The sequence below is a fragment of the Notamacropus eugenii genome, chromosome 2, assembly GCF_028372415.1.
Source record: "Notamacropus eugenii isolate mMacEug1 chromosome 2, mMacEug1.pri_v2, whole genome shotgun sequence".
In the NCBI taxonomy this organism is placed as follows: Eukaryota; Metazoa; Chordata; class Mammalia; order Diprotodontia; family Macropodidae; genus Notamacropus; species Notamacropus eugenii.
Window position 1 is genome coordinate 421,257,186 of NC_092873.1, and position 13,791 is coordinate 421,270,976.

At 37.1% G+C, this 13,791-nt stretch overlaps 1 protein-coding gene across 1 annotated transcript in view; it reads left to right on the forward strand.

Annotated features, from left to right (window-relative positions):
• Positions 1-13,791, forward strand: part of USH2A (usherin) — a 990,439-nt gene that overhangs the window by 179,607 nt on the left and 797,041 nt on the right. Inside the window, exon 13 of the mRNA XM_072647832.1 lies at positions 1,414-1,597. Within this exon, the coding sequence (XP_072503933.1) occupies positions 1,414-1,597 (184 nt within the window). The remainder of the gene's footprint in view (positions 1-1,413; positions 1,598-13,791) is intronic.

The window sequence follows — 13,791 nt, forward strand, 5'->3', positions numbered from 1 at the left end:
GAAAATACAGCCCAATCAATTTTGCTAATTGTTAGCAGCTATGACAAAATGGTTGGTGTGGGAGAAGGTTGCAACGATGGGCTTAAATGAGGTTTTAGGGTTATCTGTGAAATCCAATTACTCTTTGCTCTTTCCCATTACATAAATAATTGACAGTTGACTATATATTTATGCCATGTTTGTATTTTTTTGTCCTTTCACCCCACTTAAATGTAAGATTTTTGAGCACGGTGACCATAGTTAACCTAAAATCTTTTAATCTCTTCATGTGTAGGATAGTGCTAGTGCTTGGTATGTGTGCTATTGATTACCAGTGTAATGCTGGAAGTTAAAGTTGTTATCTCTCCTTCACATGATTTTCAGGAAATTGAGGGGTAAATGTGAAGTTCATAGAATTTATTGTAGGATTGCAAGGGGCCTTAGAGAATGTTTGCCAACCCTCTCATTTTACAAATGAAGAAACTGAGAACTAGAGAGGTTAAGTGATTTGACTAAGGTCACACAGGTAGTAAGTGATGGAACTAAGATTTGAAATAAGGTTTTAATTCCACATCTAGTATTCTTTCCATTGTGCCATTCTATGTCCCTATGGGACCAGTGGTTTCCCCTTTTATATTACTTGATCACACTATCTAATGGCCAACAAAAACAAACCCAAAAGCCCACAAACAAACCCCAAACCTGAAATTCTGATGGTGGTTCTAAACACCTAACAAGATCCTAGGTATGAGTGATTTAATTTGTCCTTCTGGCTTCCAAAGGTCCCTCCCTTGGGATGCCACAGACATCATAAATATCTTGTAGTTGTTTCCAGTTCACAAGCTTTCATTAGTTCAAATCTTCCTTATGTGATAATTTATACAGTGATTCAAGAACACGTATGCCATGTTATATATCCAAGTGCAATGTGAGACAGAACTATATGATAGTGTTATTTCTTTATTAAAAGGAAAAAGAACATAACAGAGTATGTCACGAGCTAGTCTTGGATTCAGGACAATCCATTTTTAAGCCCTCCCCTTGACACAGTTTCTGAGAGGGCAAAGAGACTTTGGCAACCAACTCGTAATGAAAGATTGATCTCTACTATGATACATCTAACCAGCTTAGCTACTGCTTCAAAACCTCTAAGGAGGAGGAGCCATCACAATATTAGCTATGTGACAATGAACAAGTCACTTAATCTCTTGGTACCCAAGGCAAGTCTCTTCAAGATTATAAATTGCTTGGAATCTATGAGGTTATGATCTAAATTGTGGATGAGTTTCCAATTGTCATCAGTGGAGAGAGTTTCCATACTGGGAATTCCCTACACTGATGAAATCACAATTCTGGACCAATAAAATGGGGGGAGGGAGAGTGGTGGAACACAAAAGAAAACAATTTATAATAGTTTGATTTCTTTATTCCTAGGTTTTTATGTTTCTCCAGACAATAAAACTGGCTGCCTGCCATGCTCATGCCATACAGCTGGTGCAGTTCATCAGGTCTGTAATAGCCTAACTGGTCAGTGCATTTGCCAAGATGCTTCTATTATTGGACAGAGGTGTGACCATTGCAAGGACCATTATTTTGGGTTTGATCCTCTGGCTGGGAGGTAAACATCTATTAGTTTTAATAATTAAATGTTTCTGATTTAATTATCTTGGCAATTACCTCTGCTTGCTAACTTTGAAATCTTTATTGGCAGCCTCAAAACATTTCCTCTAAAAGGTAAACTTTTCAATTTACTCACATGCTTATATTTCTGTCTCTGTGACCTCTGCTTCTGATGTTAAATATGTCACAGGGCTCTCTGCATGTTTCCTAAGGCAGTTGCTTTAAAAAATGATTGGTGTTAAATAAGACTACTTTCTGAAGCCTGGGGTTTCACTGTGAAGTTTTGGACCCCCCCCCCCCTTTTTACAGAAATTCCCAAGTGTCAACCTCTTGAAACTCCAACGCTCAGAACTATTGGGTGCTGAAAGACCATCACTCCCTATTAACACTGTAGATCCCCTGAACTTATTTCCCATCATCTCATGCTGGCTGCCTTTGTGTTTTGTCTGTTTCTCCTTGAGGTTTAAATTCTAGCCAATGAGCATGCCTGCTTTTCTCTACAGTATTATTTCTTTTACCAGTGAGCTAACTTTTTTCAGTCTATAAGGTGCAGCCTAGAAATAAACTGAGCATTTTCTGAAACTTCCCCAACTCTTTTGAATCTAGTACATTTGACTTCCTCTGCCTGTAAACAGTTATTTAATACTGTATTAATTTTCACTCGTTTGTGTGCTATTAAAATATGTCCTTAGAGCATTTCTATGTGTGTTTATCTGATTTCCCCTAGAAGATTATAAGCTCTTCCAAGGTAGGAACTTTGACTTCTGTTTCTTTGTTATTCCCATCCCCACGCAGCTACGAAGGTGCTCTGCACCCAGCAGGTTCTTAGTATATGCAAACACATATATTACTGGTTGACTGACTAACCCCTAAATTACTACATAGTCCACTGCTGATTATTCAAGGGTTTGTAGATTATCCAAACTCTTTTCATCTTCTCATTTCTCTCCTGCTGCCTGCCTTTTGGCCATGCCGATACTCATTAACACCTCCATTAGAGTGTGGACAGGGTAAATACAAGCTGAAAATCTAGCTGGTAAATGAGGGAAAATGTATGCCTTCCCTATGGGTAGGAGAAGGTGGTATAGACACTTGCATTGTTTCTCCAAGATTCAAACTTGTGTTTTTATATTTTTAGTTTTTGGCAAAGTGGGAATCAGTAGTGTAGTAAGTGAGGCATACCTGGGTTTGCATTCCACCTCAAACATAACTTTGCTGTGTGACTCTAGCAACTCACTGAACTTTTCTGAATATCAGTTGCTCATCTGTTACATGAATATGTTGTACTTGATGACCTCTTGGGTCCTTTTAGCTCTCAATCTATGATCTTAAAGGTGTATGGTAGGGAGAATGGAAACAGAAGAAGAAATGGAAAAGAACTGAGAAACAGGTTGGAATGGCAAGATTGCATTTGCAGTCCCCACCATCCCTTTTCAAAACTCCTCTATACTTTATATTTTCAGTATGGGAGAGAAATCCCTTTATTATGGCTAACAGAATCAGTAAAGTGAGTACACTAGAGATTTCCTTTCTCCTCTAAGACTCAGTTCCATGTTGTATCTCCTTGAGCTGAGGAGGAAAATGAAGCTGTGGTGTCCTTGTATCACTAAAGGATATAAGCATGATTGTGCTTTTGTAAAACTTGACATGTGGAATGTGTGTGCATCTGAAATGACCCCCCTCACTCAAGGGTAACTGATGATTTCTGGTGTGTCTTTTCTCTTTAGCACTGATCATCATTACAAAGGAAATTCCTTAGCATGAAAGGTCAATAGGGAATCTGGAAGTATGACCATGAGAAAAGACTCGATTTATTCTTTCTCTGATAGTTGGAAAATGATAAAAATTCATTTTATCTTTACGGTGTCTTTTTTTCATTTCTGGAAAGATGTGGAAATCTCCCTGATGACTTCTGGTTGGTATTGTACATATGCCATTTACTGTTTCAAAATACTCTTAAGCTTTAGTGCAGAAATAGCTATAAATATGGGGAACTATCAAATACGTGGTTATCTCTTTGGGGCTGAGGGGTGAATATCCACAAATCTCAGGAAATTTATATAGTTATGTGGCAAGAGAAAATTTAGGCCTAGAACTTGACTAAACTCATGTACTGAGTCATTGTACCCTTTTGTTTTGGGGGAAAAATCGCATCCCCATCTGTCCTTCCAATTGAAGTATGCTGAGCATCCCCTAAAGACCCTCTGCTCGTTCTCACAGGTGTCATTTCTTCTTGCTCTTCCTCATGTTCCCTTCACTTTATTCAGTTATATCTTATGTTTTTTTCTTTTGTTTCTCTCTTCTATATTCCTCTCATGCTCCCTAGAGCCCAAACAAGTTCCTTCTTCCCAGTCTGACAAACCACCTGCCTTTTTCTTCTTCAGTAGTTCATCCTTCAAAAGACACCTAACGGAACAATGGGGGCATGGGGAGTGGTGCACACAAACTGACCTAAGAATAAAATTCCCTCCATTTATTTCTGACACATGAAATAAACAGGACTAAACACAGCACAGAAAACAGTGAAACCCAATGATTGACCCATTGAAAATCAGCATAATATAAAAGTAAATAGAATTTGACCCTCAAACAATGGAACACAAAAGGAACCATGTTCAGCTTCTTTGCCTCAATTGTCAACTCATAGTTAAGAGCCATATTTAACACACTGAATTTACTAATGCCATCTTCACTTACCCTGTGACAATCATTTCTGTCTTGGATTCTCAACCTGGTGCATAGTCAGTGCTTGCTGAATGCTTATTGACTGACTAATCATACCTTCCCTATTCTGTATAATCTAGCAGATTTTCCCCATATTATTCTTGTCCATATCTTATTCTAAACCCCAAAGAGGTATGCCATCTCTGTTAGACATTGCTTTATCATGTAAATGTTTATTAAGCACCTGTTATGTGCTAAGCATTGTGCTAAGTGCTAGGGATAAAAAAAAGGGGGGGAGGGGGCAAAAGACAGTTCTTGCCCTTGAGAAGCTCGCAGTTTAGTTGGGTAATCAAGAAGCAAATGTGCCAACAAGCTTTATACAGGGTAAATAGAAAATATATAACAAAGGAAAGGCACTAGAATTAAGAGCAGTTGGGAAAAGCTTATTGTACAAGATTGGCTGGGACTTGCAGGAAGTCAGGAAGGTCAGTAGGCAGAGATGAACAGGGAAATGTGTTCCAGGCATGAAGGACAGTCAGAAAAAAATGCCTGTATCTTATTTTGTCTTATTCCTTATGTCCTCCAAGATTAAATATAAAAATTCTCTATTTGTGTCTGAAAGCCATACATAACCTGACTCTTTGATCTTCCTTACCCCTTACTCATCTCCATGTCCTTTACTCTCCAGTGCCACTGGCCTTTTCACTCTTCCTTGAACATAATCTCCTGCCTCTAGGGATCCCGCCTGGTTGTTCCCCATGGCATTCTCTTCCTCCTCATCTCTGCCTCCTGGTCTCCCTGGTTTCCTTTATGTCTCAACTATAATCTCACATTCTGCAAAAAGCCTTTCTTAGGCGTCTTTCCTTAATCTTGATCTCTCTTTTCTGAGACTAATCTCATTTTATATCACATGTATCTAGTTTGTATGTAATAGTTTGCATGTAGTCTTGACTGTGAGCTCCTTGAAAACTTAGAGATAATACTTGTAAAAACTGCTTAGCACAGTGCCTGGAACATAGTAGACACTACCACCACCACCATCACCACTACTACTGCTACTACTGCTACCACTGCTACTACTACTACTACTACTACTACAACTACTACTACTGGCTGTTTTCCTTTGTGTCCTCAGTGGTTAGTATAATTCTGACACATAGTAGGTACTTAATAAATGCTCATGGACTTATTCTTAAGTTTCCTATGTTGAAAATTATCTATTCTGCTTATTATCAGCATAGTTATGCCTGGAATATACTTTTCTTCTTGAACCCTCAATTGAAGATAGCCAGATTCCAGGCTATGTGTGGAATCTATAGGACTTACCTCAAACTTTTAGGACTTTAAATGAATTCATAAGATCATAGAATCATAATTAAAACTAAAAAGGGTGCATAGGGGGAACCTAGTTCAACCCCTTCATTTTGCAGATGTGAAGACAGGTATTGAGAGATGGAGTGATTTTCTCAAGGTACCATGGGAAATTGGGGGCAGAAGCAGAGTTAAAAATCTATGATCTTATTGCCTCAAATCTGGCATTGTTTCCACTATATTAAAAATAGTTATTAAGCACAATCAAGAAGTACACTTAGTGCTAGGGATACAAAACCCCAAATAAAAAGAGTCCTTTCCCTCAGGGTGTTAGCATTCTCCTGGGATGAATGCAAAGAAAATCCTGCATGAGAGCCAAAAAATTTGGGGCATTTTTGCTCTTCTTTTTATAAATGAACATTTTAATATGACATTTGGTCATGTGTAAAAGTGACATGCAAAATTCTAAATTGTGCTCAGTTGGAGTTTTCTGTCAGAACTAGATAACTGAAAGAAGTAAATTAGAATAAAGCAGTCAGATACATTTCTTGTCAACTTGTCTCTTTTTATAATATGGTAATAGAAAATATTGGGGAAAGAGTGATAGTTTCAACACAGATTTGGAAATATTTTTTATATTCTCAGTTGCTCCCCAAAGGATGTTAAGCGTTTGGTTAGTGTTATGTCTAATACCTTAGTCCACTCCCCTTGTAACAATCTTAGCTGAAATGTTTATAGAATTATAGATTCAGAGATAGAAGGGACCTTAGAGGTAGTTTTAAAAAATTGCACATCTGGAGCTGGGAGGGGCCTTGGAGGCCATATTATTCAATCATATCGTTTTATAGATAGGGAAACTAGTGCGGTACAGCAAGGATAAGTGATTTATCCAAGGTCATACAGGTAGTAAATAGTAGAGTTAGTATTCTAATGTGGGTGTACTGACTTCAAACAGCTCACCCCCCCCTCCACCTCCCAGTTTATTGCTGTCAGGGTAGGATTTGTAGGTCAAAACTTAGAGCTTCTTCTATAGTGCCCCATGATTTTTTGCTCCAAGTAGTCAGTTTTGTGAAGATTATCTTAATTTATGAACCCGTCAAAGAGGTTTGGGGGGTCTTACAGTTGTGAGAGTGGAAGCTTGAGGTTGCACCAGGACTGAAATAAAGCTTTTGTGTACTCTTGGCAGTATTTGAAAAATTGTAACCTTTTGTATTTGAACATTCCACTCTGTGTGTTATTGACCAGGGAAAACTTGGAGATGTCACTGAATAATATATGGGGCTTGTCTGACCACACAACAAACATCTACATGGAGTGAAAAGGGACATTAAGATGTGCTTTTATAAAAAGTATGTTGTATCCTCTGCATGCTGGGTTTGAATACCAGCCCTACTGCTTGCTACTTCTGTAACCTTGGTCAAGTCACTTTTTGACTCACTTGACTGATCTTTAAGATCCTTTGCAGTCAGCCATCCAGTTACTCAAAGAGCATTTATTAAGTGTGCCAGGTCCTGTTATACCCTAAGGACACAAAGAAAGGTATAACTACAGTACCTTCCTTCTAAGAGATCACTTTCTAATGGAGCGATACACCGCCCCCCCCCCCCACATCTATGTATGTACAAGATAGATTAATGTAAATGGGAGATAATCTCTGAGAGAAGGCATTCATATTGAGGAGGACTTGAAAGAACCTCTTGGAGCAGGTTAAAATTCAGTTGAGTCTTGAAGGAAGTCAGGGAAGCCATCATCCACTGGATGAAGGCCAGAAGGCTTAGCTTATCGTGGCTGGAGGGCATAGAATGAGAGAGAAGTGATCTAGTCTGGTGACCTAGAAAGTAAACTAGCCAGCAAGGTAGTCTCTTCCTGCTTGCCTTCTAATTATAGGATATAGGTTCACATATTTACAACTGGAGAGACCTTAGTATCCATCTAATTCAACTCTTTCATTGAGTTGAAGAGCTAAGACCCAAATAGGTTAATTGACTTGCTCAAGGTCATTTATAAGGAGTAAGGAGGAGAACCAGAGTTGAATCCCAGGACCTTTGATGATAAATCCAATGTTTTTTCTCCCCATTATTTCTGTTTTCAGAACTAAAGCTTCTTGTCAACAAACTGTATTTTTCCAATGCATTTTTTTGTAATGGAGATATTACTCTAATAATAGTAAACAGGTTCTGATTCCCTTACTGTTTGCACACCTGAGTGGGGAGAAGGGAAGGAAGCTCTTGAGAGAGGAAAATATATGAGATTTGTGATCTTAAAAAGACAGGCAAATTAACTGTTTTCCCATTTGTATCTCAGGCAACATTGAGTTACATAGGGGTCCAAACAGAGCTATAATGGTCATGATTGCTGGCCAAGATTAGCAATGCTTTACTCCTGTTTTGTTTACTGTAATGAACTGGTCAATAAACATCACAAATTGTTTATCTATATAAATCTTGACAGATTACTGTTTATGAAATCCATTTAGCAAGTGAGGTTTTCCCATAAGGATGAAAAATGATGATTTTAAACAGATTGTGGGAGAAGCTTGAGCCGTACCTAGAGAGTCAATGTAATAAAGGTTTCTTTATATTAATATTACAAAAACCATTTATCCTGGCAAAATCAATATTGCAATTCATCTTAGTTTGGTTTTTCTCTTTCCAAGTTGAAAATGTCTTTTCTTTTATTATATACAATTCTATTTTAATAAATGTGAGATATATCTCATTTAGGAGGAGCTCGTGAGGAGGAAGCATTTATAAAATGACATGAACTTGTAGCTTATTTGGTAAACAGTTCTAGAGAATGTAGAAAATTACATTTGTGGGTTGGTGAAATTTGGAGGCATCATTGTACTTAAATCTTAATCATCAGGACTCCCCCATGATCTTTACTTTAGAGGAACAGACAAGTGCATTTTGAGAGGATCCAATCTAAAGGTTCGTCGGGCAGAATTCCCACCAACCAAAAGCAAACTATTATCACAACAGTCAGGCTTCTGTCTGGATAAGAGGTTGTAAAATCAGGCAGTCATTTTTAATTACTCGAAATACAGTATGCTTTCGTGAGAAGGGATTTATTTAGTTTGGGCTTGGAGGTTAATATCTCACCGATATGGATTGAGTGATGGTGAGGTCAGATGAGTAGTAGTTGGTTGGGAGAGAAGGGAACTATATCAAGGAAAGGAACAATGTTAGACACTGGAAACCATTACTGTAAATGTACTGTATGTAAAATAAGTTTGATTGTCTCATGAGTGAATGGTAATGAAAACTGAAATACTCAGGAGACCCTTATTCGTGAGTGATGCAGTAAAATATTTGTTGCAAGAGCAGAAGCTTGTCTCTCAACGTTTATGAGTGTCACCATAACATCAACCTACCCCCGCAACCATATATGCTAAGTAATAGAATGAAATGAAATAAGAACAAATAACGCATTTTTGTCTCCCCCAGGCTTCTTTAATCTTATTTTTTAAGGGCAATTGTCTTTAGCTGTGGAAGTAACTAAATAGTTTAAGCAAAATCCACTATATTAAGGGGGGATTTTGAGGTTATGCACATAGATAAAAAAGTCCAGTACAGTGTTTTTGAGAAGGAAAAACAAAATGTCCTTTTCTCTCCCTTTTTTCTAAAAAAGAGGGCAAACTAGAGTATGGTGGTTTCCAAGAGAGAATGTACTCTATTTATTCCCAAAAGAATATTAGTCCATAAAACAAATTTGCAGTTTATTTTGCAGCTTTAGCTTTTATCAGCCTTTTTAAGGGTGTTGAATGATTACCCAGGAGATCACACAATCAGAGTTGCAGTGGGGAGAGGAACTCTAATAAAGAAAGACCTTTGATGGATGGAAAAGATAGGGGAATGATTTCCTTAAACTTGTTTTAAATGTGCCACATGAAGAACCCTGCGCTAAAGGTGGTCTTTAGGCATATGCAATTTTTTTTTGTTCTTAATAATTTGTGGTGCTAAAATTGCTTATGCTAATCAAGGCTATTGCCGTGGGCTAATTGTTAGAGTAATTCTTTTTTGGAGGTAACATGTTTCAGTTCTATCATAGTTAATAAAATGCCAATGCAATAATTTTCATGAGCAAATCTGAGGCCTAGAAATTGCAGACGACTAGTTGATAATTTGTTCTCTAATATTTGATTCAATGGTTATAGTCCCTGGTTAAAGTCATTGATCTCAGCCTACTACTAACTATGAACTACTACTTATATTAAGAGGTATGTCTTATTGTACTCACTGGGCAGAACTGAGAATATGGTATCTGATATTATTTCAGTGGCTAAACTAAATTTCCCAGACTTATGTGTCAGGGGCAGGGCCTGGTTATGTTTTAGCGAATGTTTTCACCTCTCAACTGAAGAGAAGATAACTAACTTTGACTTAATTTTGAAGGTAACTTGACTCAAGTAAAGGTAATTTTACTTGGGGAAACCTGAGAAAATATATGCACACTAACTCCTACTATCTGATATAGACCTGAAAAGTGCATATAGTCTATATAATAGTATTTTCATAGGATTACAAATCTTGACAAGGAAGAGATCTTAAAGGACATCAATTCCAGCCCCCTAGTTTAATGCATGAGGAAGTTGAAATTGAAGAGACAGGATTTGAACCTGAATCTTTTGCCTCCAGTCTTTCTCTTCTACCACACTATATTCTTCTTTCCACCCTTAGCTAAGCCACAAAAAAAGGTAGTCTAGAATTTAATTCTTAAATGAGTAAAACAGATACCAAGTTATCAGATCGCAGATTCTGATCACAAATCAGAATAATAGATTTATAGTTGCAAAAGATCTTGTTCTTCATCTTGTAAAGGCTCTTAATGAACCCATTTGAGGTTTGTTTGGCAGAGATACTGGAGTGGTTTGCCCTTTCATTCTTTAGCTTATTTTACAGGTGAGGAAACTGAGACAAACAAGGTTAAGTGACTTGCCCTGGGTCCCACAGCCAGTGAGTGTCTGAGGATGGATTTGAACTCAGGAATATGAGTCTTCCTGACTGTAGGCCCAACACTCTATCCACTATACCATCCAGCTGCCCAGAAGAAATCTTATTGGGCCATGAAATCAGAGGTAGGATTTGAACTCTGGTCTTGCTCTCTATTAAATACAGCACCTAGCTTCCTCTTAAAATTTTATTAAAAGGAGGAAATCAAAATCAAGACCCTTGAATAAAAAACTCTTGGTTCCAAAGATCCATAATAATTTCCTAATTACAGTTCTGAAAAGGAGGGCTTCTCAGGTTCTTTATCCCCATTAGTCTGTTTTCCACCATGATGCTCTCTGAAGGTCAAAGTGAAGGAGAATAGGATAATTTGATTTTTCTCCTTGAGACTCTAGTTTCCTATCATATTTTATGGATCTCTAGCTCTATAGTCTTTTTAAAAGGTTGATTGAAGACAATTTTCTATAGTTTTCCAATTTTTCAGTCCCATCTTCCCCATACAAGATGAGGACAAAACTTTTGTGCCCCTTTCCTATCTCTAAGTGCTACTATTAAGATTTTTTCTCTCTTTCCTGCAGTCTCCAATTCTCACTACCCCACCCCACCCTTCCATCCTTATTAGTTAACATTGAGCCTTCGTACAAACTTACATTTATTCTTCCTAGTCATTCAACTGAGGAAGGGAAGGGAATACAATAATGGAGCATTTGATGCACAAAGGGGAAAACCTCCTCTTCCAGACAAGTGCTACCCCAATGTCTTAGCACAACGCGGAGGTAACCCTGGGTTCCTGAAGGCTGTCCGGTAGAATACAAGGTTGGCAATCATACCAAGTTGGGAAGTCTTTGAGAAAGGGCTTAGTGATAAATTGTCAGACTGCCAACCTAGAACCCAACTAGCCAAGTTTGAGAGGCTCATCACCAGAAGGTTGTTCTCCAGGTGATAAAGCTTTTTGGCAATCAGAACTCATGAATGTCTGGAGCCCTTGTGATTCATATTGGTAGAAGGGAATGCTCAGTGATTAAATTATGGATTCTTGAAGAATATCAAGAAAAACACTGGAAAACTTAGACTTGAATTCCCCTTGCATCATGATAGAGGAAGATTTTAGAATTGGGTCTGGTGACTTTCTCTTCAAGAAACTCTTCAATAATTCAGCTCTCAGTGGCCAGTATATTTAGGTGTATTGTCTCATTCCGGGCATTTTTTTTTTATACCTACTATCAATTTGGGGCAATGAAGGATAATGGGAAAAGGGTAAAATCTGGAGTCAGGAAGACTTGCTTTTAACCCTTAAGAGTTGTGCAACCCTGGACAAATCATGTAACTTTTACATGCCTCAGTGCAGATAAAAGTGTCTATAGTACCTATCCCACAAGGTTCTTGTGAAGCTCAAATAAGATAATTACGTGTAAAAAGTTTTAAATGTTTAATAACTATTGACTATCATTATCATCATCAGTTATTATCTGCCCAGGGAATGCCGATCCTAATATTAGCTAGTCAAACAAAATCCTGGCTCAAAACTTTTTTCAAAAGTTGTGCTTCATTCCAGTGATAAATTGGTTAATTCATTCATCCATTCAGTGGACTTATATTAAGCCTACTACATGCAAATATTGTTTTAGTCCTTATGCAGTGTAGTATACTGGAAAGAGCTGGTTTTGAAGTAAGGAAACCTAAATTTGCATCCTAACTCTTTTCATTTAGTTGCTGTGTCACCATTGACAAACCACATAAATTCTGCATGCCTCAGTTTCTCTGTTTGGAAATGAAATCTCTTATTATTTATCTATTTTAAAGAGTCATTGGGAAGAAATTTTTTTTGTTAAATCCTAAAATGCTTTATTGGCACAGATTATTATGAAAAACAGTTCTTGATCCCAAAGATTTTCTAATCTAGTTATGACTTTTGAATCACGTACCACTCTTTGGATTGCATGTGCCAGTGTTCTCCTGTATGGGTACAGATATTTGAAAGTTAGTTATAATATTGAAAAAAATTAAATAAAATATTAGCTAATGAGGGAATTCTTTAAATTTAATTTAAATTATTGTCATTCAGTTATTTCAGTCATCCCATTCTTTGTGACTCCATTTTAGATTTCCTTGTCAAAGATACTGGAGTGGTTTGTCATTTCCTTCTCCAGCTCATCTTATGAGGAGGAAACTGAGGTCTACAGGGTTAATTGCCCATGTTCACACAGCTAATAAGTATCTGAGACCAGACTGGAGCTCAGGAAGATGTCTTCCTAACTTTAGGCCCGGCACTCTATCCACTGGGTCACCTTTGTGCCCAAGTTTAAATGATACAAATTACTTTTAATCAACTCAGAGAATATTGTTTATGTTACTAAAAATATGCTTTCATTTCTGGTACATAAAATATTGGATTGTTCTTCTGGTTCACAGAGAAGAGGAGGTAGAAAGACAGTGCTGTTGTCTCTATAGTGTCATGCTAGAAAATGAAAATCCCTGAAGAAGCTGTTCCCCCAGGGCTTGACACAATGCCTCACACATCAAAAGAACTTCATAATTGTTTGCTGGCTGGACTTGATTTGAAAACGGTGCATTAAAAAGACTTTTAGTATCATCTAGTTGGACAAGAAGTCAAAAAGCATTTATCAAGCTTTTACGCTAGAATCTAGACTCTGTGTTGAGCACTGGGATACAAAGAAAGACAGAAAAGTCCCTGCTCTCAAGGAGCTTTTGATCTTTTCCCTCTCCTTTGAGTGATAAAGGCATGCCAATACCATGGTTTATATTATAGAAGAAAGTCTGTGGCTTGACTTCAATCATATGGAGATTATTATCTTTTCTTGTTATTTTCCTGAGAGAACAGATTATTTAGTACTTGGCAAAGTCTATAGCTTTAGTAAATTTATGTTTACCAAGAATATTAAATAACAAAACAAGCAAAAAAACCTAACAATGTAATTTTAAAATAACTGAATCTTTTTTTTGAATGCAAAGGACAAATAAAAAATCAGAAATTTATTCAATACACCAATGTTCAAAATTTGTTATAGGATTATTATAGGTTCATCCCAATCTCCTATAGCTACTACATAGACCTGCAAAATGATAATTAATGATGAACATAAATAGTCCTGAAATGTTTACTGAATAACGAAATTAAATTTGCTCCCTAAAATTTGAGTGTGAAATGTATTTATGCATTCTAATTCTTTGAAAATTAATAATCCATGTGGAATATATTTGATCACTCAGAATTCTATTCCCCAAACATTTTAGAAAAATATGAATT